This window comes from Schistocerca americana, chromosome 5, assembly GCF_021461395.2.
Source record: "Schistocerca americana isolate TAMUIC-IGC-003095 chromosome 5, iqSchAmer2.1, whole genome shotgun sequence".
Taxonomy (NCBI): Eukaryota; Metazoa; Arthropoda; class Insecta; order Orthoptera; family Acrididae; genus Schistocerca; species Schistocerca americana.
In genome coordinates, this window is record NC_060123.1 from 172,731,967 (window position 1) to 172,758,847 (window position 26,881).

Consider the following 26,881-nt stretch of genomic DNA (forward strand, 5'->3'; position numbering starts at 1 on the left):
AGTCGCCAGGCAGTGAAAATCCCCGACCTGGCCAGGGATTGAACCCAGGACCCCGTGATCCAGAGACAGCAACGCTAGCCACTAGACCACAGCTGCAGACTCCATACTCATGCCACACTGATAGCGGACCAGGTGGTGGCAGAGAAGCTTTAACTCTTGTCATCCCTATCACTGTTCACCAGTTTTGACAAGGCTACGGAAAGTTGAATTACCTGCACTGGTTCTTGTTGCACTGACAGTTAAGGCATATCATCAACCCAGTTGACAAGGCTGCTTTCTTACTGTGCAGCAGTGTGAGATTATTTGAAACTAGCTTTCTTATGATGTAGCAATGTGCAATTATTTGAAACTATGCAGAATTTGAAGCCGTCTACAGACCCTCAGAAACTTAACTACGATAACTTTGTCAGTTACTCCTGCAGTATTTTGGTCATCGAACCCATGTTGTCTGAGACTTGGATCACTGATCTGCAAGATCTTTTCGCTTAAGTGCCTGTTTGGGTGTCTCCATTGTGTTACTTTTTATGTGGTCTTGCTAGGCCTTGTCCATCCCTTCTTTAGCCAAAGTTACAAAGATTGTTGAAAGACATAAACTTTCCGTTATTGGTAAGGGATGTACTTTTCAGCAGCTTGCAAGTGGCAGTGTTAGATGTGCATGGCAAATATCCCCCGGAACCCTGTGGGGTGAGCTGAGCCACCGTGTGTTGATGCTGTTGATGATTAAAGTCCAGTGATTTCACAGTGCTATGGCCATCTGTCTGCATTGGGCTTTGCGAGTATGTGTCAATTGTAATGTAATCCCCTCTCACATTTTACTTTGGGTTGTTTGTGTCCCCCTCCTTCCGCACCTGTTTCAGCTCAATCGGCGGGCTGACGGTCCTACCCCAACTGTCATTTGATACATGTCCAACAGGACTGCCCACATATAGAGACCATGTGGGGCCTGCCACATTTCACAAAAGTTTATGACAGTGAGCCTTGGAATGCTTGTTGGAGGCCTACTGTTTTCCCTAGACTTGAAGGCTGATTCCAAGGTCTTGCAAGCATCTCCCCAACGTATTCTGCTGTCATTGGTACTGGACGGGTGACAATCAAACTGATTAATGTAGATAGTTGCAGATAGTTGCTGCCTAGCATTGTAACGGCCACTACATCACATTGTATCTTTTAGTAAATAGTGCATGCATTTGAGGGGGAAGTTCTCCATCACTGCCCATCATAAGAATGTGGAACGTCAGTTTATGTTAGTGGTAAATACACTGCTGGCACAAAATATTTTTGGTTTAGACACATTCTCTGTTTCTGTCTTCCAGATAATTGACAAAGTACATTTAGTGTCTCAATCAGTCCCCTTTCAATATTTGGGATCTATGGCCATACACCCAGATGTTTGAGAATATCTTGGGTTGGGCAGAAAATTTCGAGGCACACATCTCCCTTAAGCCATCAGTGATACCTAAATTTTTCGTCCCCAACCTATTCCCTTTGCCATGTGCAACAAGTTCAAGGGCAAGTTGCATCATTGGAAGGACCTCGCTATTGTTTCTTTTATTTTGTTAAGTCAGTAGGCCACCCCTTTGGAGGTGCTTCAGAAGCCAGATGGCACCATGGAATTTTGCAGTGATTTTAAACAGTCAGTCACTGTGCAGTGAGGCACAGACTCATATCAATTTCTGCACCCAGAAAAGATGTTGGTGAAGCTGTCAGGACGCTAATATTTTTCACACATAGACTTGTGCAATGCATACCTGCAGTTTCTGTCGGGCACAGCTTCTCAGCATTTCTTGGTGCTCAAGGGCCCTTTGGGCTTTACCAGTTAGTTCACTCACTTGCCTTTCAGAATTTCATCTGCATTGGGAATGTATCAATGATATTTTGAACAGTTGATTCAGGAGATTTCCTGTTGTGTAAACTACCTCAGTGACTTCTGAATAAAGGAACTCTAACAAGATAGGAACATTTACAAAATCTGCAGATGGTTTTTCAATACATTCTGGAAAATTTCCTTGGTTGCAAGGTGGAAAAATGCAGTTTTTTTTTTCCTTTCCAAAGGTGTATTTTTGGGAGATGTGCTTAGCAAAGATCTCTGTGTGTTGTTCAAACTCTTTGAGCCCCTGTAGATTGAATTGCACATAAAGTTTCATTCCATCTCCTGGGGTTTAGAGCCTGACTTGTTGTCAAGCCACTGTGGGCTTGTACACCTTATGTACCTACCGACAGTGATGATTCATGTTGTTGTCACATCTTGTATGGTTAGTAAAAGGAGAAAAGCAGATACTCCAGGAAAAAAAAGACTGCTGCTCCTCCTCTCTTGATTTTATCTTGCACTTTGTACTAAGCATTTTCAGAAAACTGTTATGAGCTGCCTTTATATTGGGAATGTTAAAACATATTTGATATGAAGACTTGTGTTTTGAGGAGTTTACAGCCTCAATCCAAATATTCTCAGAAATTATAAAAGGAGTAACTAATAAGGTATTCCTTTACTTTATTTTTAAATGTATGAGAATTTCCAATTTCCTTTCTGGTGTCTACTGGTGATCTGTTTATGACTTTTGTATCAGAGTATTAAACTCCATTCTAAATTCTAGACAAGAATATGTATTCTGCATGGAAAATGTTTGTATGTCACTTATTGTGGTTGTGAACCCCACAGATCATCATAAATGTACTATTATTATGAACCACAAGTACTATGAGGGTGTAAATGTTTCATCATGTGGATGTAATAACCCCAAGATCCTTTCAGAAGTTTCTGTGAAACGTTCAGTCACCAATTTCATATGATATTCTAACTGCTGGAGAATGAACACTGTTTTGTTTGTAGCTACAGAAGATTATGCCAGAGGGCTATATTGAGAGAAGTTGTGATAACAATATTATCTGCAAGTTGATACAGTGAGAGCAATTTCTGTGTGAAAAACAGGCAGAACTGAGCATTTTGGCTAACTTATCCACATGCTAGTGCCTGCTAAGTTTGTTATTGTTGAAATGCTTAACTTGGATGGTTTGTTAAGCGTAACATGCAGGACAAAATACAGACTAAATAAATGAACACCTAGTAGGATTTGGTTAACAGTGAAAGATTTCTTTCTTAGTCATAATTGCTGCTGTGGAATACGTGATAAGCTCTACAAAACCAGTGTCTGTTATGTGCCTGCTAATGGCCTTGTACAATACAGGCTGTACATAACTGTTAACAACAAGTGGTATGTCAATTCTCGTACATCATTTCTCATTTGATAGTTTAGAATACTGATGCTAATACTCCAGCAGAGATGGAAGCCGCAAACCAGAAAAGTGGCATTTTGTTAATGAATGGTCCCAGAGACTAGACACAGCATTGATGAATCAACAGTGTCTCTGTGTGTCCTCACTGTTTACAACTGTACTTCTCTTTGGAGAATCATTGGATGAAACTGCTTTGGTCTGCTGATTTCGGTATTCGGCACCACATCTGGTAAAACTGTGCAAACTATGTCTGTATCTTTGTCCAGTGCTGTGTCAGATACTGTACTTAACCATTGAGATGCCTGGGAATTTCACATATAGATGTCATTCTCTTTGAGCGCTACTTCTGGTACATGTAAACTAATTTTATTTTTGTACTAACTTTATGTGAAATTGTGTGATTTTAGTCATTCTCTTAGTTATGATACCAGAAAGATGAAGTACTTCCATCACCTTCAACATTATATGTAATTATCAGTGAGAGTTGTGAATGTACATTGGTTTAATCCTAGGTTTTAGCACCATTTTTACATACAATATGTCTAAAAGAAGAATCAAGGTTAGGTTAATTGAAATACACATTTGTCACTATTCGAGTGTATGTCATATTATGAAATTTTTTATAATACGTTTCTTGTCTGTTACAGCTGATAACTCAAGACCTTACCTGACATCTTTTCAAGGAAACAACTTCACAGATTACATTAATGCTGTGTTTGTTGATGTAAGCTTCTTACAATATTAATTATAATACAATAACTCTCTCTTATGTGTTTTGGGGAGATTTAAAATAGTTAAATACATATGATTGTAAGCTAGTGCAAAATGTTAATTACAGGAAATATTCAAAACATTGTTTATGCTACATACTTTCTGTGATCCACATGGAATGTTGTCATATGAAACATCATTTATCCATAAGATTGAACAAGTGCTTGAATCGATGATAACAAGCAACCAGTAGAACCTATAAAATTTGATATTTTATTGATATATATTGTATCACTATTCCAGAATGAATTTCTGCTATGTAGTAGAAATTGCTCTGATATGGAACTGTCTCATAGATGGAAACTGGACTCAAACCCAGGGGCTTTGCCTTTCATAGGCAAGTACTCTACAGACTGAGCTACTCAAGAATCAGTCAAGACCCATGCCCACAACTTACTTCCACTAGTACTGCATCTCCTACCTTCCAAACTTCACAAAAGCATGGAAGGCAGGGGATGAGGTACTGATGAAAATAAAGCTTTGAGGATGGGTCATGAGTTGTGTTTCAGTAGCTTAGTCATTGGAACACTTTCCTACAAAAAGTGAAGGTCCTAGTTTTGCCCATTCTGGCGCACAGTTTTTGTCGATCAGAAAGTTTTATATTTCTATCATCTTAATTGTAAGGGGTACAATTGTATGATAATGATCTGCAATGTTATTGCCACTGCAGGGCTACACAAAACCGAGAGAGTATATAGTGACAGAATGGCCTCTGAAACATACACTTGGAGAGTTCTGGTCACTGGTATATGATTATGAATGTTCCGCAGTGGTTGTGCTGTGCGTTCCTCCCCATAATTCGGTGAGTAAAATTATTGTTGTGAAAAAAGTAAAAACAAATCCTTATTGGACATAGTAAAATACCAAAGTGTTATGAAAGATAAGCAGAAATGCTACTTACTTTGGATAGAAAAAATTATAATTAGGCATATTCTATGAATCTCATAGAGAATAGTTTTTAGAATGAGGAAATAAGTCAAAATGTACATTTAATTTAATTTAAGTGTAATACAGTGTTATAATTTCATTTTATTGTACTAGAGTGCTAATTGTAAAGGGGAACCATTTTAACAAAACTCAATAGTACTATTTATAAAGTTTTACAGTAGAGGTGTTTTTTAGCTGTATCCAATATCACTGATTAAAAAAATGGAAAAAATTAATGCTGCTCATCCATGTTGAAAGGGGTAGATGAAAGAATAATTGTAGTTCATCAGTAACAGTCTTTATTGAGGAAAAAAGTTACAGAATTACAATTTTTTACAAAATTCAACATATCCACATTTTCATGCATATTTCTTCTATATTTTATTAAACTAGGTGTTATCAATATGAATTCTAAGTGTTTAAATTCAGTGGGCTATATTACATTTTGTAAATAATATCAGAATAAGAAGTTAGCAGTGTGCTCCCTGCCGCTGTTGGATAAGCGGCTGCAGCAGCAAGTCGTATACTCCTAGCTCACTCATTTGCTACATAGTTTAATTCTTAATTTCTTTGCGTGTTTTTGGTACTTGCATTGTCTAATTCATAAATTTCTGGTGTATTATAGTATTTGAGAGTTGTAGCATCGTGTTTTAGTACCTGAATAGTGTAAATTCGCATAGTCGTTTGTCTTCTGTTTTTGTTTTGAACGGCCAGTGTCGGTTGGTCACAGTCAGTGTGCTCCCTGCCGTCGTTGGATATGCAGCTGCAGCAGCAAGTCGTATACTCCTAGCTCACTCATTTGCTACATAGTTTAATTATTAATTTCTTTGCGTGTTTTTAGTACTTGCATTGTCTAATTCATAAATTTCTGGCGTATTGTAGTAATTGAGAGTTGTAGCAACGCGTTTTAGTACCTGAATAGTGTAAAATCGCGTAGTCTCCTTCCACCGCCGAGCAGTGTGTCAGCAGTGCGCAAGTAGCAGCATTACTGCATTTACTAGGCAATCTTGTATTTTAATAACCGTTTAAATTTTGTGTCGATTTGTTTGCGCTCTCTGTAGATTAGTTCACACGTTCTTTGCACAACAGTTTTTAGCATGGATAGGGACTGCAACTGCTGTGTTCGGATGCAGGCTGAGTTGGCATCCCTTCACTCCCAGCTTCAGGCAGTGTTGGCTTCAGTCACACAGCTTGAAGCTGTTGCCAATGGGCATCACTGTGGGGTTCCGGAAGGGGGGTTTGTTGGGGACGACCAGCTCGTCCCACGCATCCCACGATCGGACTACGACTGTGGTTGCTCGGGATACTGCCCGCATTGAGGCTGATCCCTCACCTGTGGTAGAGTGGGAGGTCACCTCAAGGTGTGGCAGGGGGCGAAAGACATTCCGGAGGGCTGAACGGAAGGCCTCTCCAGTTTGTCTGACGAACCGGTTTCAGGCTCTGTCTCAGGCTGATACTGATCTTCGGCCTGTCATGGCTGCTTGTCCTGTTCTAGAGTTTGCCCCTCAGTCTGCAAGATCCGGGTAGTCGCAGAGGGTGGGCTTACTGGTAGTTGGGAGCTCCAATGTCAGGCGCGTAATGGGGCCCCTTAGGGATATGGCAGCAAGAGAGGGGAAGAAAACCAATGTGCACTCCATGTGCATACCGGGGGGAGTCATTCCAGATGTGGAAAGGGTCCTTCCGGATGCCATGACGGGTACAGGGTGCACCCATCTGCAGGTGGTTGCTCATGTTGGCACCAATGATGTGTATCGCTATGGATCTGAGGAAATCCTCTCAGGCTTCCGGCGGCTATCTGATTTGGTGAAGACTGCCAGTCTCGCTAGCAGGATGAAAGCAGAGCTCACCATCTGCAGCATCGTCGACGGGACTGACTGCGGACCTTTGTTACAGAGCCGAGTGGAGGGTCTGAATCAGAGGCTGAGACGGTTCTGCGACCGTGTGGGCTGCAGATTCCTCGACTTGCGCCATAGGGTGGTGGGGTTTCGGGTTCCGCTGGATAGGTCAGGAGTCCACTACACGCAACAAGCGGCTACACAGGTAGCAGGGGTTGTGTGGCGTGGGCTGGGCGGTTTTTTAGGTTAGATGGCCTTGGGCAAGTACAGCAAGGGCAACAGCCTCAACGGGTGCAGGGCAAAGTCAGGACATGCGGGGACAAAGCAGCAATCGGTATTGTAATTGTAAACTGTCAAAGCTGCATTGGTAAAGTACCGGAACTTCAAGCGCTGATAGAAAGCACCGAAGCCAAAATCGTTATAGGTACAGAAAGCTGGCTGAAGCCAGAGATAAATTCTGCCGAAATTTTTACAAAGGTACAGATGGTGTTTAGAAAGGATAGATTGCATGCAACTGGTGGTAGAGTGTTTGTCGCTGTTAGTAGTAGTTTATCCTGTAGTGAAATAGAAGTGGATAGTTCCTGTGAATTATTATGGGTGGAGGTTACACTCAACAAACGAGCTAGGTTAATAATTGGGTCCTTTTACCGACCTCCCGACTCAGCAGCATTAGTGGCAGAACAACTGAGAGAAAATTTGGAATACATTTCGCATAAATTTTCTCAGCATGTTATAGTCTTAGGTGGAGATTTCAATTTACCAGATATAGACTGGGACACTCAGTTGTTTAGGATGGGTGGTAGGAACAGAGCATCGAGTGACATTATACTGAGTGCACTATCCGAAATTACCTCGAGCAATTAAACAGAGAACTGATTCGTGGAGATAACATCTTGGACCTACTGATAACAAACAGACCCGAACTTTTCGACTCTGTATGTACAGAACAGGGAATCGGTGATCATAAGGCCGTTGCAGCATCCCTGAATATGGAAGTTAATAGGAATATAAAAAAAGGGAGGAAGGTTTATCTGTTTAGCAAGAGTAATAGAAGGCAGATTTCAGACTACCTAACAGATCAAAACGAAAATTTCTGTTCTGACACTGACAATGTTGAGTGTTTATGGAAAAAGTTCAAGGCAATCGTAAAATGCGTTTTAGACTGGTACATGCCGAGTAAAACTGTGAGGGATGGGAAAAACCCACCGTGGTACAACAACAAAGTTAGGAAACTACTGCGAAAGCAAAGAGAGCTTCACTGTAAGTTTAAATGCAGCCAAAACCTCTGAGACAAACAGAAGCTAAACTATGTCAAAGTTAGCATAAGGAGGGCTATGCGTGAAGCGTTCTGTGAATTCGAAAGTAAAAGTCTATGTACTGACTTGACAGAAAATCCTAGGAAGTTCTGGTCTTACGTTAAATCAGTAAGTGGCTCGAAATAGTATATCCAGACACTCCGGGATGATGATGGCATTGAAACAGAGGATGACATGCGTAAAGCTGAAATACTAAACACCTTTTTCCAAAACTGTTTCACAGAGGAAGACCGCACTGCAGTTCCTTCTCTAAATCCTCACACAAACGAAAAAATGGCTGACATCGAAATAAGTGTCCAAGGAATATAAAAGCAACTGGAATCACTCAATAGAGGAAAGTCCACTGGACCTGACGGGATACCAATTCGATTCTACACAGAGTACGCGAAAGAACTTGCCCCCCTTCTAACAGCCATGTACCGCAAGTCTCTAGAGGAATGGAAGGTTCCAAATGAGTGGAAAAGAGCACAGGTAGTCCCAGTCTTCAAGAAGGGTCGTTGAGCAGATGCGCAAAACTATAGACCTATATCTCTGACGTCGATCTGTTGTAGAATTTTAGAACATGTTTTTTGCTCGAGTATCATGTCATTTTTGGAAACCCAGAATCTACTATGTAGTAATCAGCATGGATTCCGGAAACAGCGATCGTGTGAAACCCAACTCGCTTTATTTGTTCATGAGACCCAGAAAATATTAGATACAGGCTCCCAGGTAGATGCTATTTTTCCTGACTTCCGGAAGGCATTCGATACAGTTCCGCACTGTCACCTGATAAACAAAGTAAGAGCCTACGGAATATCAGACCAGTTGTGTGGCTGGATTGAAGAGTTTTTAGCAAACAGAACACAGCATGTTGTTTTCAATGGAGAGACATCTACAGACGTTAAAGTAACCTATAGCGTGCCACAGGGGAGTGTTATGGGATCGTTGCTTTTCACAATATATATAAATGACCTAGTAGATAGTGTCGGAAGTCCCATGCGGCTTTTCGCGGATGATGCTGTAGTATACAGAGAAGTTGCAGCATTAGAAAATTGTAGTGAAATGCAGGAAGATATGCAGCGGATAGGCACTTGGTGCAGGGAGTGGCAACTGAACCTTAACATAGACAAATGTAATGTATTGTGAATACGTAGAAAGAAGGATCCTTTATTGTATGATTATATGATAGCGGAACAAACACTGGTAGCAGTTACTTCTCTAAAATGTCTGGGAGTATGCGTGTGGAACGATTTGAAGTGGAATGATCATATAAAATTAATTGTTGGTAAGGCGGGTACCAGGTTGAGATTCATTGGGAGAGTCCTTAGAAAATGTAGTCCATCAACAAAGGAGCTGGCTTACAAAACACTCGTTCGACCTATACTTGAGTATTGCTCATCAGTGTGGGATCCGTACCAGATCAGGTTGACGGAGGAGATAGAGAAGATCCAAAGAAGAGCGGCGCGTTTCGTCACAGGGTTATTTGGTAACCGTGATAGCGTTACGGAGATGTTTAACAAACTCAAGTAGCAGACTCTGCAAGAGAGGTGCTCTGCATCAGGGTGTAGCTTGCTTGCCAGGTTTCGAGAGGGTGCGTTTCTGAATGAGGTATCGAATATATTGCTTCCCCCTACTTATACCTCCCGAGGAGATCACGAATGTAAAATTAGAGAGATTAGAGCGCGGACGGAAGCTTTCAGACAGTCGTTCTTCCCGCGAACCATATGCGACTGGAACAGGAAAGGGAGGTAATGACAGTGGCACGTAAAGTGCCCTCCGCCACACACTGTTGGGTGGCTTGCGGAGTATAAAAGTAGATGTAGATGTAGATTACTAAATTTACAATTTTTTCATTAAGTTAACCCATGAACAGAAGTTTCCACCATAACAAAACCTGTTTCTTACGTCTTAAACACATTATGACACTCTAACTGAAGAACATCCAGGTTGGAATAATGACAGTATTGTGAAAGAGGGTAGATTGCTACTCACCATGTAGCATAGATGTTGAGATGACTCATGATCTCAACTATATGGTGAGTAGCAATCTGTCATTTCCAAAATATTGTTGAAACTCTTACTGATACTTTCAAGTGACAACTAAAGCAATACTATGTTTTAATACAATATTGAATTTAATGCTGCATGAAATTCAAAAAATACTGAAAAACAGTCCTCTTTAATGTAAAGGTTCGTGATAGTTTTGCAATTTTGTCTGTAGCATCATTAGCATTGCCTTGTACAACTTTTGAATAAAACACAACACTTAACTTTCCTCTGAATCACTTTCACAATAAGACATCAACTTCCTCATGTCATGAGCCTTATTTGTGCTTACATGATTCACTGATGAAAGTTGAGGTGCTTCAGACATCACAGAACACCTTCTCTTTCCAGGTTTCAGCACCTCAACGTTCATCGGCGAAGCAAAGTAAGTATTTTGAAAAAGGCTTTGTGCCCTGGTCTTAGGGCTTCTTACGTAATGCAGTACTCTTGCCTCAGATATCTTAAAAGGAAATCCAGCTTTGATTATAGATTTGGAGATTTATTTCATACCGTAGCTGTACCAGTCTTCACCCCAAAATGTAACCTCATTAAACATTCACAAAATGTCATGATCTTCTGAGGCCAGAGTGATTGTTTTGTGTGTTCTTAGTTCTGTTTCAGTAAGGGCAAAAATCCTGTCGGGAGGCAGGTAGCTACACCCACATACAGGGAAATAATGCGGAATTCCTTTAAATACCCTTGAGTGTTCAGTGTAACTCATAAGCATTGCCATCATGTGGAGTTTTTGTTTTGGGAGTGAGAAGAATGAGAAAATAATCTGAGACTAAGATTTTTGCACACTCTTTCATCAGATCTTGTTCTAAAGAATTTAAATAGTCTCTCTCAGCTGATGCAATTTCATTTGCTCCCTATCCTTAGCCAGTCTCAAGCTATGTGTAGTTAACTACTTCGTGTGCTTTCTTTTCTGAATATTTTAATATCATACAGTTATACCAACAGACCCGTCTGGAGTAAAATATTTCACCAATAGGCAGTTTGGGTACGTGTTTATTCTGCTGGTGGTCAAAACAAATTGTCACAGTATTGTTTTATTTTCGTTTAAAATATTGAAAAATCTTTTTGCCTTTATATTGTGTAACCATAGTCTATTCTTATATTATTATTATTAATATTATTATTATTATTTATTATTATTATTATTATTATTTTTTTAATTTCATGTCTTGAACTGACTTTTAACTCTACAACAAAGTGCACACAAGCTGAGCAGCTGTAAGTTTAAGTTTGAGGACTTCCAAAAGCTCAGGTTGAAACATTTTTATACTTTGAAAGAGAACAACCTAAACTCAAGAAACATTTGGCCGTTCATGCATTTTTTTAAGTTTTAACCCTGGTGGAAGATATGACCATTTAACTTTATTTTTAGAGCAATGAGAAGGCATTTATACTTACATATATCTTTCTCAATGAACTACATCTGCTCTTCACCCCTTTACAGCAGCTTGCAAGCTCATCCACCTAAATTCTCCTTAGTAGTACACCTTCCAGCTTACATCTTTTGGCTCTGTCTGTAGACATTCCTGGAAAAAATATGTATGAAATAAAAGTAACCTGTTCCAACAGTTATTTTCATTCTACAAACTTTTTGTTTAGGCTGTAAAAGAAATCAGACTTACTCTGTTACTTTTCTGAATGTTGAGGTACATGTTGGAATCCCTCACCCTTCTTCTTCTCTTATATGGTAGGAATCAACAATGGAAACTCCAGGTAGGAATGTCAACGATGTAGGAATAGACAGAGTGCTACTTACCATAAAGAATACATGTCAAGTTGCAGACAGGCACAATTAAGGGATACTCACAAATGGCTTTCGGCCATAGCCTTCACCAGTAAAAGCAACACACACACACACACACACACACACACACACACACACACACACACACACACACAAAGAAAGCAACCCTCATGCACACGTGACTGCCAACTCCCACGATCTTGGGCCACAATGCAGTGGAGGCAGGGGGGGGAGGGGGATGAACACTGTTTGGTACAGTGTGCTAGACTGCCAACAGGCGCAGTGTTGGGAGGTTGTGGGACAAGGAGGTGGCGAAAAAGGAGCAAAAGAGGAGAGGAGTGGGGAAAGATCGGCAAACATGTTGGTAGAGGGCTGCAGATAAACAGGATGGGAGATGAGAATTGGGAGGATATGGTAGAACAGAGGGGTGGAAACTGTTGGTTGCAGGTTGCGGGCATGGTATGTTGCTGTAGGTTGAGGCCGGGATAATTATGGAACCAGAGAATGCATTGTAAGAATAACTCCCATTTGTGCAGTTCAGAAAAGCTGGTGGTGGAGGGAAGAATCCAGATGGCTTGGGTAGTGAAGCAGCCATTGAAATCGGGCCGGGCCATCTGTGAAGGCAGTCATGTCATTTACCAACTCTGCTCCAATAATTACACAGCTTTTTATGTTGGTATGACTGCCAACCAGCTGTCCACCAGGACAAATGGCCACCATCAAACTGTGGCAAAAGCAAAGTAGACCACCCTGTGGCACCGCATGCAGCTGAACATATCACACTTGATTTCAATGGCTGTATCACTACTTGAGCCATCTGGGTCCTTCCCTCCGCCACCACCTTTTCTGAACTATACAGATTAGAGTTATACTTACAACATATTCTCTGCTCCCATAATTATCCCGACTTCAAGCTATGGCAACATACTGTCCATACAGCCCCAGCCAACAGCTTCTACTCCCTCTGTCCTATCATCTCCTTCCCATTCTCATCTCCCACTCTGTTTATTGGCAACTCTCTGCCAACACATCCCCCTGTTTTCCCGATTCCTCTCATTTTTTACTCATTTGTACCCATCTCTCTGCCCCACAATCTCGGGATGCTGTACCTGTTGGCAGTTTCACAGATTCCACCAGACAGTGTTCATCTCTCTCCACACCCATGCACTACTATTCCCCTTTCCCTTTCCCTCCTTCCCCTTACCATCACCCTCACCCTCACCCTCACCCTCACCCTCACCCTCACCCTCACCCTCACCCTCACCCTCACCCTCACCCTCACCCTCACCCACTGCCTCCAGATTGCTGCTTGCATCCCATGTGGTGATCTATTCCAATCCAACATGCTGGAGTTAGCGGTTTTTTTGTGTGTGTGTGTGTGTGTGTGTGTGTGTGTGTGTGTGTGTGTGTGTGTGTGTGTGTAACAATCTGTCTATTCCTACATTGTTGCTCATATGGTATGAGACTGACACAGATCTTTGTCTACTTTTATCATTCCCCTTCCTTCTTTATCTTTCAGGAAAATTCCCTCTCATGCATCATATTAAGAAATTATCCTGTTCAAGTTTTGTCTCAGCCACATAAAGGTTGTCTCTAAAATGTCAATCATTGAAACACAAACTTCTGGCTCTGCATGTTGTTTACTGTTTTGTTTCAATGTGTTTATAGTCTGTATTTAGATCTTCATTTGAGGGTGCAGTTATGCACTTCTTAATCTTTTGAGATTGATGACTCATACTTTCTTCCTCTTTTCACCTCCTGGGATGTTTTAAAATATTTTGAATCTTCTAACGTAGTACTAATGTCATCCAACAGGAACATTAGACAATAGCTACTAATCTTGTATGAAACAGTGACAGAACGTGAAAGAGAGTTGGACAGGAGAGTGTGCATTTTGTCTAAGAAAATGCTTAGCAGACAGCTAATTTATCTTGTAGAATGTTTTGTGACTGCCCAACAATACACAGATTTGAATTAGTTAAATTTTGTGGTATCTTGAAAAATGAAGATGTCAAGTTTTGTGCAAATTATCTTTATTTAGGTGCCATTTACAACTGCAAATATTGTCATATTTTGCTAGCCATGTGTGAGGCTCATATTAAAGTACCAGAATTTGTTAAAAAATGATTTAAAAAAAGATGGCGTTTGTTGAGTTTCGTTAAAACAGTTCTCAATTATAAAATAACCCAAAACATTACATTCAAGTATTGTCTGTGACAATACTCTACAGTGGTGCAGGAAATGTTGACCAACATAAAGTCCTTTAATTCACAAAATGGATTCACATTTTGCCAGGTTCAAGTCCCAGTCTGACACAGATTTTTATGTATCACAAACAGGTGATTTCAGTCTGGATTCACAAAATGTGAATCGATTTCGTAATAGTTACTGCAACTGTAATTCTCAGAACATTGTCGGTTTCTTCATACATACATACATACATACATGCATGCATACATGCATGTGGAACCATGTATCTGTCTCCTATCTGTACTAATATCAGTCATTTGAAGTCATCATTTGTAGGGGTGGTTTTAATGTTGTATTCATAGTGTTCACTATTTTTTGAGTAGAGACAAGTACTGCTAATGAAAAAGTAAAATTGTCATCAAAATAACAAGTTGTAGGATTAACACTATATTCTTATAATACGTTTCCATATTCTGCAACTATTGTCTGTTCAAACCTACCTGTCATTTTACACACATCAAAAAAAGTTTTAAATCACCCCAGTTCCGAGAGTTCTGGAACCTCCAAAAAATATTGGAATAGAGATCAACATAAACATCATTTCCGCCATTTTTATTGCTAATGAAAACCACACATTGCATGTTGTACCACCATACAGCGAGACCTTCAGAGTTGGTGGTCCAGATAACTGTACATACCGGTACCTGTAATACCCAGTAGCACATCTTCTTGCCTTGATGCATACCTGTATTTGGTGTGGCATACTGTCCACAAGTTCATCAAGGCACTGTTGGTTTAGACTGCCACATTCCTCAATGGCGATTCGGCGTGGATCCCTCAGAGTGGTTGGTGGTTCACGTCGTCCATAAACAGCCCTTTTCAATTTATCCCAGGCATGTTCGACAGGGTTCATGTCTGAAGAACATGTTGGCCTTTCTAGTCTGGCGATGTCATTATCCTGAAGGTAGTCATTCACAAGATGTGCACAATGCAGGTGCGAATTGTCATCCATGAAGATGAATGGCACGCCAATATGCTGCGAATATGGTTGCACTATCAATTGGAGGAAGGCATTCACGTATTGTACAGCCTTTACGGCTCCTTCCATTACCACCAGCACGGTACATCGTTCCCACATAACGCCACCCCAAAACAGCAGGGAACCTCCACCTTTCTGCACTCACTGGACAGTGCATCTAAGGTGTTCAGCCTGACCGGGTTGCCTCCAAACATGTCTTTGACGATTGTCTGGTTGAAGGCATATGTGACACTCATCGGTGAAGAGAATGTGATGCCAATACTGAGCAGTTCATTTGGCATGTTGTTGGGCCCATCTGGTTGCAAAGATGGACCTCGTCATGGACGTCGGGAGTGAAGTTGCGCTTCATCCAGCCTATTGCACACAGTTTAAGTCGTAACATGATGTCCTGTAGCTGCATGAAAAGCATTCTTCAACATGATGGAGTTGGTGTCAGGGTTCCTCCGAGCCATAATCCATTGGTAGCACTCATCCACTGCAGTAGCAGCCCTTGGATGGCTTGAGTGCAGCGTGTCATCGACAGTTCATATCTCTCTGTATCTTCTCCATGTCTGAACAACATCAGTTTGGTTCACTCTGAGATGCCTGGATACTTCCCTTGCTGAGAGCCCTTCCTGGCACAAAGTAACAATGTGGTTGTGATTGAACTGCAGTACTGACCGTCTAGGCAAATTTGAACTACAGACATCATGAGCCGTGTACCTTCTTCCTGGTGGAAAGACTGGAACTGATTGGCTGTTGGACCCCCTTCGTCTAATAGATGCTACTCCTGCATGGTTGTTTCCATCTTTGCATGGGTTTATTGGCATCTCTGAACAGTCAAAGGAACTGTTACAATACCTACAGTCAACGTCCGTCTTCAAGAGTTCTGGGAACCAGGGTGATGCAAAACTTATCTTGATGTGTGTATTATGTTGAATTAACAAATTAATAATTTACTTTGCAAACCTTACAATTGTGTACTGTGACTTCATTTACAGTGCAATTTCTCACATCTTGAGAAGAGACAAGAGTAAATCAACATTATTATATTATTCTCCCAACTCGTGTTATTTGCAATCAAGTAGTAATTGTTGTTGTTGAAACAATGGTCTGGTGAGTTCTGGTTCAAAAAGGAATTTCAGTTTTTTTTTTTTTTTTTTTTAAATTTTATAATACACTACTGGACATTAAAATTGCTACACCATGAAGATGATGTGCTACAGATGCAAAATTTAACCGACAGGAAGAAGATGCTGTGATGCGCAAATGATCAGCTTTTCAGATCATTCGCACAAGGTTGGCACCAGTGGCCAACCGATTTCTCATACATGAACAGCTGTTGACCAGCGTTGCCTGGTGAAACGTTGTTGTGATGCCTCGTGTGAGGAGGAGAAATGTGTACCGTCAAGTTTCCGACTTTGATTAAGGTCGGATTGTAGCCTATCATGATTGCAGTTTATCGTGTTGCAACATTGCTTATCCGCATGGCTGTAACAGATCGTGCAGCCATGTCTCGATCCCTGAGTCAACGTTTGCAAGACAACAACCATCTGCATGAACAGTTTGATGATGTTTTGCAGCAGCATGGACTATCAGCTCGGAGACCATGGCTTTGGTTACCCTTGACGCTGCATCACAGACAGGAGCACCTGCGATGGCATACTCAACGATGAACTTGGGTGCACGAATGGCAAAAAGTCATTTTTTCGGATGAATCCAGGTTCTGTTTACAGCATCATGATGGTCGCATCTGTGTTTGGCGACATCACAGTGAATGCACATTGGAAGCGTGTATTCGTCATCGCCATACTGGCGTATCACCCGGCGTGATGGTATGGGGTGCCATTGGTTACACGTCTCGGTCACCTCTTGTTTGCATTGACGGCACTTTGAACAGTGGACATTACACTTCAGATGTGTTACGACCCGTGGCTCTACCCTTCATTTGATCCCTGCGAAACCCTACATTTCAGCAGGATAATGCACGACCGCATGTTGCAGGTCCTGTACGGGCCTTTCTGGATACAGAAAATGTTCGACTGCTGCCCTGGCCAGCAAATTCTCCAGATCTCTCACCAATTGAAAACATCTGGTCAATGGTGGCCAAGCAACTGGCTCGCCACAATACGCCAGTCACTACTCTTGATGAACTGTGGTATCGTGTTGAAGCTGCATGGGCAGCTGTACCTGTCCATGCCATCCAAGCTCTGTTTGACTCAATGCCCAGACGTATCAAGGCCATTATTACGGCCAGAGGTGGTTGTGCTGGTTACTGATTTCTCAGGATCTATGCACTCAAATTGTGTGAAAATGTAATCACATGTCAGTTCTAGTATAATATATTTGTTCAATGAATACACGTTTATCATCTGCTTTTCTTCTTGGTGTAGTAATTTTAATGGCCAGTAGTGTATTACTAAATGAAATGTCACAGGCTATTAGGTTGCGTCTTCTGCCCTTTATTCATTCCATCCACATCATCACATTTCATCAAGCATATTCAGACAACAGTAGGCATAACTCGCAACCCCTCCTGCCAAAACCTTTACACCAAAGAGCTAACTTTAAATTTACTCTAGTTCTATCAACATTAACATTTTGATAAAAGCAAAAGAACTTCATTGATTGTACTTATCTTCTTATCTTTTAGTAATAAATTGCATTACATACAAACATACTATAATACAGCTTTTCCACAAGAACTTAATCTGTGATGAAATGACAAAGTATATAAATGCTTCTTGAATTAGCATCATTTGGGTCCATGCTCAATTCACAGAAGCATTGCGTATTGATTTGTGGATGTGCTCAATACAATTGAGTTAATGGTAATAATAATAATAATAATAATAATAAGTAACAAAACGCCAACACATTATGTTCCACATGAAATATTAATATATCTTGGACTTCACTAATATGATGTATCATGTTGTTTATTAAAAATGCTGTGGCATTCACCAGTTTCATTCCACTATTCAAGTTCAACTTAGCAAAAAAGTTCCTCTAACTCAGTAGTAACTGAAAATATGCAGAATGAACTACTTTAATTTTTTAATCACCTATATCCCTGATCATGTGTACTACAAACATAACTGATTAATTCTAGGCAGTGTGTTTTCTATTCAAGATTGTGGTCTATCTTTAATCCCCAAAACTCAACCCTTTCTGCTTGTTATATTTCATTGTATTAAGAGACTATTATTGTAACTTGTGGGGTTCTGTGAGAAGCATTGAACTGTATGTATGAAATCTTGTTCAAATTCTGTGATAATCCAAGTGTCTTGAACCATCTATTGATTTTTTTCATTAGCTGTGTTTTTAGTAAGAAGACTGGTACAACGTTTTATTCTTATCAAGTCCTACAAGGTCGAAAATTGTTACATTCACACTCTTATATAGTCAGAGTACTACACACTTGGAGTAGTCATATTTAGCTAACAATATGAAAGCTACCTTAGTTGTCAAAGTAATCTTTTGCAAGAGACTATCAGTCTACAGTTCGGTATGTACTCGGTTCTTAATTTCAAGCGTTTTTTCCTGTTGCCATTTGAAATTAAGTTCTTGTTTCTTCAGATTATGTATTGCTCTATGTGTGAGATATTTGCATTATATTTCAGCAAACATTTCCATCTTTTTGGCCAGAAGGGAGGCATTCCAAAAAATATGGACCTGTTTTTACAATTGATCATATTTCACACAATCACTACACGAACATCAAGACATGGGTATTCCGCATTAATAAGAAGGTAATAACTATTTTTATTCTCACAGATCTAGACAAATCTGTTCATACTAATTGATACTTTTGATATTTAATTTTATGAAAAGTTATTAACTTTGCATGTACTTCAAATGTATTTATTTTTCTTTTTTAAGTAATGTAAGTGGCCTAAATCTGATTACAGTAGCTTCATGTCATCTTTGAATCCTTCTGATGTCATGAAGTTCAAAAAAGCTCCACAGTGCTATGCTCCTTGGGAATACATGGTTTGTTACTGCTGTTTGTAAAAGAAAATATGTTTCTAAACAGCTAACATACAGGCCTGTTCCCATCTCCATACATTAGTAGCAACTATTTTCTAGTGGCATGAAAATGCATTTTAATAAATATATAATGACTACAGATCATTAAAGAAAAAGATAAACCCCTTATCTCTGCAATATAAGTTTATTTTCAATACCCATTCAGTGGTATGTTAAACCATTATCTTCCTTCCTTCCTTCCCTCCCCTTTTATCAGTATCCATTCAGTGCGTGATCAGTTACCATAAATCGTAAACAGTAAAAAATGATAAACATGTAAATAGCATCTGTGTACTAAATTCTCAAATTGGACATTGGTGATGACAACAACAGAAAGCATAAAATAATAACACTCAGATAGTCAGACTGTTCTATTTTGTAGAATAAATAAAAAAAAATGAACTAAGGTTTTGAAAATGTGTTTGTGTTACTTTCCTATTATCTCTACTTTCAAGATATTGGGAGCATATTCAGAGTGCTATGTATTTACAATTGTTTGCTTTTCTATTGTAAGACTCTTGTTCTATATTTTCGTTTCATCAGATGCTACAAGGTTGTTTCCATTTGTTGACATCTCATCTGGGGCTTTATTAGTAACATCAATCTACAAATTCAGTATCAGAGGAAAATGCTAGTAAATCTTCTAACACAATGACTACTTGATAACTGAAACTAGTCAAAGAAAAATGTTGAAAGCTCAACTATGTGTATAGTGCTGCTAACTGTACAGTGTCTCATAAATGCATGCGGCATGAGGAAAGGGCCTTCTGCATATGCATTTGCGCATTTGTAAGAACAACAATTGACAAGATGTCTATCATGAAACATCTTTACTTCAGAATATTGTTAAGAATTTCAAACTTTTTCTTTTCCTCTTGGCTGTTATTTTCTTGTGTAATACAGATCCCAATTTCAGTCAGGATAGGTAGTACTTTCTAAATTTCACAACCAAACCAAAGAGGGAATTAAAATGTTTACCTATTACAAAGCATTCAAAAGGATGTCTTTTTGCTCATTGTAAATTCCTTAAATACTCTGCAGGAAGCTAGAAATATTCTATGTCATGAAGTTACAGGATTTCCCTTAAGCATTAAACTATAATGCAACCAGTCCTTTGGAGGACCTTTAAGGGAACCACTCATGACATAGATAATAGTTCATGTAGTGATTCTAAATGAGTTGTCTATTTTTGTGTACAGGGTGCAGATTCTGTATGAAGTTAAACGATCTAGTTGCCTGTGGGGCTCTGTATGGATTTGTGTGCAACATGATGTTTGGACAGTTTTACTTTTTAGAAACCTGATACCGATTCTTTGTATACTACTATTCTGAGAAGCTCTACTTTTCCTGACATGACACACAAAGATGGGTGTATGGGTGTCATTTTCCTACAGGACAGTGCACCACTCAACTTGCTATCCAAAGGCCCATGATTTCTGAATAATTCTTTTCTAGTCTCTTGTGGAGAGATAATGCTGGATTAATGAACTGCTTCCATGTTCACCTTACCTTTTTAAGGACTGGTTTGTGCAACTCAAATGAGAATCTGTTTAGGTCCAATTACACTGTATGCTGTGAAGGGGAGCTCTACAAAATATTTCTCTTGAATATAGTGTGTTTTTTAACTTATGTTCCAGTAAAAAGGCTGTACCTTTACTCCATGTTTCAAGATAGACATACTATACATAGTTTTCATTATGTTTTTATGATATGCTTGTATTATAATATTATTTATGTCTTTAACATCATCATTAACTTTCTTCTGCATGCATCTTTGCTTTCTTCTTTGAAATAAAGGCATTGATAATCTGAATGAATTCAGAATGTCTTATTGAGTCAAGCTCTTTTGAAGTTAGAAGCATGCTATTGTGCTAACAAGAAGTATTTGTTTATAATTTGAGTAACTTATTAACTGCTGCTTAAAAATTTAATAGCATGCTTTGTGTGTACATAGGACTGTAGAACAGGTCACAGGCCCGCAGTTGTTATCACTGGACAAGAAAATAGAAAGGTAGGAGAAAATACTTGCATATATCTTATGGATATATTTTATTTTTTCATCTTTGACAGTTATCATGAGACTAAAATGTAATTACTATCATAAGAAATCTTAAACATTCTCACTTACCTGCTTAGTTTTATGCAGAATACCTTTTTTTTCATAATATCAATGATGCTAAATAAAGTTAACTGCAGTTGTAAATTTAGAATGGTCAGAATACTGAAAATAACAATTGTAAACTACTTGTTCAAAATGATAATAGCTACAGCTTTCCTGTAAGTACTCACTTCAGTTCATAAATAGAAGAAAAGGCCCTTCTACCAATCTGGTTTGTTTGCGAATTTGCATCCTGCCAGTGCATTACCAATTCTTTGTGTAAGTATACTTCTTAATATACCCTTATGCGACTGAGCTTCACTGGTACTTCACTTACACATCCTAGAAGAAACACTCAATCAGTTGTCATATAGTGTCCATTAAAAACTTTCCTACCCAAAGCATTAGCTTTCTTTAATAATGCTGTTTTATCCAAACTGTGTCAACAGATGGGCTATCTTTGACAGCTTTGGAAGCATACTCATCCTGCCGTCTTTTGGACTGTCATGATTAATTTCTTTTTACATGCATTCCTGATGCTGTGAATTACCAGCAGCTTCAAAACAGATCAACAGGCACTCAGTTCTGTTTGCATGCATTGTAGCTTGCAACCACTGTCTGCCACTCTCTCATAAACTGTAGTGTAATGTCACTACAGTCTGCTTCTCTCTCTCAAAGAGGTGATTTATGATTGTCTCTGAAGTGCACGTCACTTAAATATAGTGTAGCTGTCTCAAAGAATGTACACAGACACATGCAGCAAGTCTTTTAGGTGATACATATATGCTATACATGTAGTCGTATCATCATCATCATCATCATCATCATCATCATCATCATCATCTGCCATTCGACATTCACTGCTGGCTAAAGGCCCTTCCAAGAATTCTCTCTGAGTTAACAGTATCCAGCTACATGTGTCCAAATTGTTCCTGTATGTTTTATAATGTCATATACCCACCTACTCTTATACCTTAGAATCCAGCAGACAACTTCATGGTCCATCCACTACTAGCATCTATTTGCATCTCTCCATTGATTGTTGAGCAGCCCTCAGTTTTTGGTGAGCTATCTTATTAAAGGTCACAGGTCAAAATTTGTAATATACACCCAGACACATTGAATGCTTCTTTCTTAAAACTTAATTCAGTTCACCAAAAGAAATCCAGATTATTTTTACCCTTCTGTTTATTTATTTCGAGACTGATCTGTTTACCGTATTTACTCGAATCTAAGCCACACTTTTTTTCTGGTTTTTGTAATCCAAAAAACCACCTGCGGCTTAGAATTGAGTGCAAAGCAGGCAGAAGTTCTGCAAAATGTTGGTAGGTGCAGCCCAACTAACTTTTGCCGTCGAATATATGTAGCGCTACACAGGCATGCTTTGTAGGCACAAAGATAAATACTGGCACCAAAACCTCTGCGTCAATAAATAAATTAAAAAAGAAAAAAGTGGAAGATGAGCTTTTTTTTCTCCGCCCCGAGTTTCGACCACTGCATTTTCATACATTATCCAACAAAGTAAATACAAATTCCGTATTGTTCATCTTCGAATGTAGCAGAATTTCAATGTACTACAAAAATTTGACTGGCAAGACTGTTTGGGATGTTTGTCAATATGGGCAACTCTACGTTCTGAGTTTTTTTCCTACCTGTGAGAAGAGATGGTTGCTAATAGGAACCTGATGAAACGTGAATCACATGCAGAATTCTCTGCACCATAAGAATAATACGAATATAAACATTTTGCCATGTATTCTTTCGTGTTTGCTGCTATCTCATTTAAATCCTGTCTGCCTAATAAACTACGAAACTACAGTGAGACAATAGCAAACGCGGAAGAATATACGTATCGTGTCATGTTTATATTTGTATTATTCTTATGCCTAATAGTGATACAGTCAGAAATGAAGCATGGCAACTGACTAGATTTTTAAATCTAAGATGACTAATTTCTGTGCAGAATTTGATGAACTAAAGAAGCGGCCACAAAGATTTTCAAACGGAGAAAAATTTTTGCCTAACTCTCGTTCAGAACATGTTCTATCATACGCAGTCTATTATTTGGTTCTTGTTGATCATTATCAAAGAAATCAGCAGTGTAAGTAACAACAAATAGCAGTCTCTTGCCATTGTTTCGCTAATGAGACGATTCCTCTTTTTTTTTTTTTTTTTTTTTAAATTGTAAGCGGTGGTAGTGCGCACAAAAGCAAGCCATGCCGCGAGCGGCGACAGGCCTTAAACACGCACTATCAGAATGCGACAAACAATGCATAACACAGTACAGTAATGCATTTTCAGCTTAGAGGGACGTAAACCCCTATAACAAAGAAAACGGCACTTATCAGATGAAAGCAAAATAAGCAATCGATTCAAACCAGACGTAGCACGTGAAAAAGGGTACCCGTATAAATACGGATGGAGGGCCTGACACATAGCAATGGATACCTGGTAAAGCTTAACTGCTAAGCTTATGACTCGAACCAAACTATTGTAGCTGTATCGTCATTCATTCGATCTAAATTGTGTCTCATATTACAATGGAACAACTTTATTTCGATTTGGAGGTGCGGCCTAAAACTTTTCTCTCCCCTTGAATTTCGAGTCTCAAATTTCAGGTGCGGCTTAGATTCGGGAATTTTTTTTCCTTTATTTCGAGTCTCATTTTTCAGGTGCGGGTGACATTCGAGTGTGGCTTAGATTCAAGTAAATACGGTAGCTCTTTAGGCAAAAAATCATAGATTGTTTCCATGACCTCGTTACTAATTATAACAAGTTTCTTCTTCATGAGTTTGTTTTACATTACCTTAGTTTTATTTTAACTGATACATAGACTGTCAAGTTCTTTCAACCATTATTTGAAGTTTATCTGCACTGGCCTTCCCATGAACCATGGACCTTGCCGTTGGTGGGGAGGCTTGCGTGCCTCAGCGATACAGATAGCCGTACCGTAGGTGGAACCACAACGGAGGGGTATCCGTTGAGAGGCCAGACAAACGTGTGGTTCCTGAAGAGGGGCAGCAGCCTTTTCAGTAGTTGCAAGGGCAACAGTCTGGATGATTGACTGATCTGGCCTTGCAACAATAACCAAAACGGCCTTGCTGTGCTGGTACTGCGAACGGCTGAAAGCAAGGGGAAACTACAGCCGTAATTTTTCCCAAGGGCATGCAGCTTTACTGTATGATTAAATGATGATGGCGTCCTCTTGGGTAAAATATTCCGGAGGTAAAATAGTCCCCCATTCGGATCTCCGGGCGGGGACTACTCAAGAGGATGTCGTTATCAGGAGAAAGAAAACTGGCGTTCTACGGATCGGAGCATGGAATGTCAGATCCCTTAATAGGGCAGGTAGGTTAGAAAATTTAAAAAGGGAAATGGATAGGTTGAAGTTAGATATAGTGGGAATTAGTGAAGTTCGGTGGCAGGAGGAACAAGACTTCTGGTCAGGTGACTACAGGGTTATAAACACAAAATCAAATAGGAGTAATGCAGGAGTAGGTTTAATAATGAATAGGAAAATAGGAATGCGGGTAAGTTACTACAAACAGCATAGTGAACGCATTATTGTGGCCAAGATAGATACGAAGCCCACACCTACTACAGTAGTACAAGTTTATATGCCAACTAGCTCTGCAGACGACGAAGAAATTGAAGAAATGTATGATGAAATAAAAGAAATTATTCAGATTGTGAAGGGAGACGAAAATTTAATAGTCATGGGTGACTGGAATTCGAGTGTAGGAAAAGGGAGAGAAGGAAACATAGTAGGTGAATATGGATTGGGGGACAGAAATGAAAGAGGAAGCCGCCTGGTTGAATTTTGCACATAGCACAACATAATCCTAACTAACACTTGGTTTAAGAATCATGAAAGAAGGTTGTATACATGGAAGAACCCTGGAGATACTAAAAGGTATCAGATAGATTATATAATGGTAAGACAGAGATTTAGGAACCAGGTTTTAAATTGTAAGACATTTCCAGGGGCAGATGTGGACTCTGACCACAATCTATTGGTTATGAACTGTAGATTAAAACTGAAGAAACTGCAAAAAGGTGGGAATTTAAGGAGATGGGACCTGGATAAACTAAAAGAACCAGAGGTTGTACAGAGATTCAGGGAGAGCATAAGGGAGCAATTGACAGGAATGGGGGAAATAAATACAGTAGAAGAAGAATGGGTAGCTTTGAGGGATGAAGTAGTGAAGGCAGCAGAGGATCAAGTAGGTAAAAAGACGAGGGCTAGTAGAAATCCTTGGGTAACAGAAGAAATATTGAATTTAATTGATGAAAGGAGAAAATATAAAAATGCAGTAAGTGAAACAGGCAAAAAGGAATACAAACGTCTCAAAAATGAGATCGACAGGAAGTGCAAAATGGCTAAGCAGGGATGGCTAGAGGACAAATGTAAGGATGTAGAGGCCTATCTCACTAGGGGTAAGATAGATACCGCCTACAGGAAAATTAAAGAGACCTTTGGAGATAAGAGAACGACTTGTATGAATATCAAGAGCTCAGATGGAAACCCAGTTCTAAGCAAATAAGGGAAAGCAGAAAGGTGGAAGGAGTATATAGAGGGTCTATACAAGGGCGATGTACTTGAGGACAATATTATGGAAATGGAAGAGGATGTAGATGAAGATGAAATGGGAGATACGATACTGCGTGAAGAGTTTGACAGAGTACTGAAAGACCTAAGTCGAAACAAGGCCCCCGGAGTAGACAATATTCCATTGGAACTACTGACGGCGGTGGGAGAGCCAGTCCTGACAAAACTCTACCATCTGGTGAGCAAGATGTATGAAACAGGCGAGATAGCCTCAGACTTCAAGAAGAATATAATAATTCCAATCCCAAAGAAAGCAGGTGTTGACAGATGTGAAAATTACCGAACTATCAGCTTAATAAGTCACAGCTGCAAAATACTAACACGAATTCTTTACAGACGAATGGAAAAACTAGTAGAAGCCAACCTCGGGGAAGATCAGTTTGGATTCCGTAGAAACACTGGAACACGTGAGGCAATACTGACCTTACGACTTATCTTAGAAGAAAGATTAAGGAAAGGCAAACCTACGTTTCTAGCATTTGTAGACTTAGAGAAAGCTTTTGACAATGTTGACTGGAATACTCTCTTTCAAATTCTAAAGATGGCAGGGGTAAAATACAGGGAGCGAAAGGCTATTTACAATTTGTACAGAAACCAGATGGCAGTTATAAGAGTCGAGGGACATGAAAGGGAAGCAGTGGTTGGGAAGGGAGTAAGACAGGGTTGTAGCCTCTCCCCGATGTTGTTCAATCTGTATATTGAGCAAGCAGTAAAGGAAACAAAAGAAAAATTCGGAGTAGGTATTAAAATTCATGGAGAAGAAATAAAAACTTTGAGGTTCGCCGATGACATTGTAATTCTTTCAGAGACAGCAAAGGACTTGGAAGAGCAGTTGAATGGAATGGACAGTGTCTTGAAAGGAGGATATAAGATGAACATCAACAAAAGCAAAACAAGCATAATGGAATGTAGTCTAATTAAGTCGGGTGATGCTGAGGGAATTAGATTAGGAAATGAGGCACTTAAAGTAGTAAAGGAGTTTTGCTATTTGGGGAGCAAAATAACTGATGATGATCGAAGTAGAGAGGATATAAAATGTAGGCTGGCAATGGCAAGGAAAGCGTTTCTGA

General features: G+C 39.6%; 1 protein-coding gene across 1 annotated transcript in view; it reads left to right on the top strand.

The window, feature by feature from the left end:
- The window catches only part of LOC124615859 (receptor-type tyrosine-protein phosphatase kappa), a 722,136-nt gene that overhangs the window by 564,037 nt on the left and 131,218 nt on the right, over positions 1–26,881 (top strand). The window contains exons 10-12 of the mRNA XM_047144018.1: positions 3,879–3,955; positions 4,673–4,804; positions 18,699–18,827. Of these exons, the coding sequence (XP_046999974.1) occupies positions 3,879–3,955; positions 4,673–4,804; positions 18,699–18,827 (338 nt within the window). The remainder of the gene's footprint in view (positions 1–3,878; positions 3,956–4,672; positions 4,805–18,698; positions 18,828–26,881) is intronic.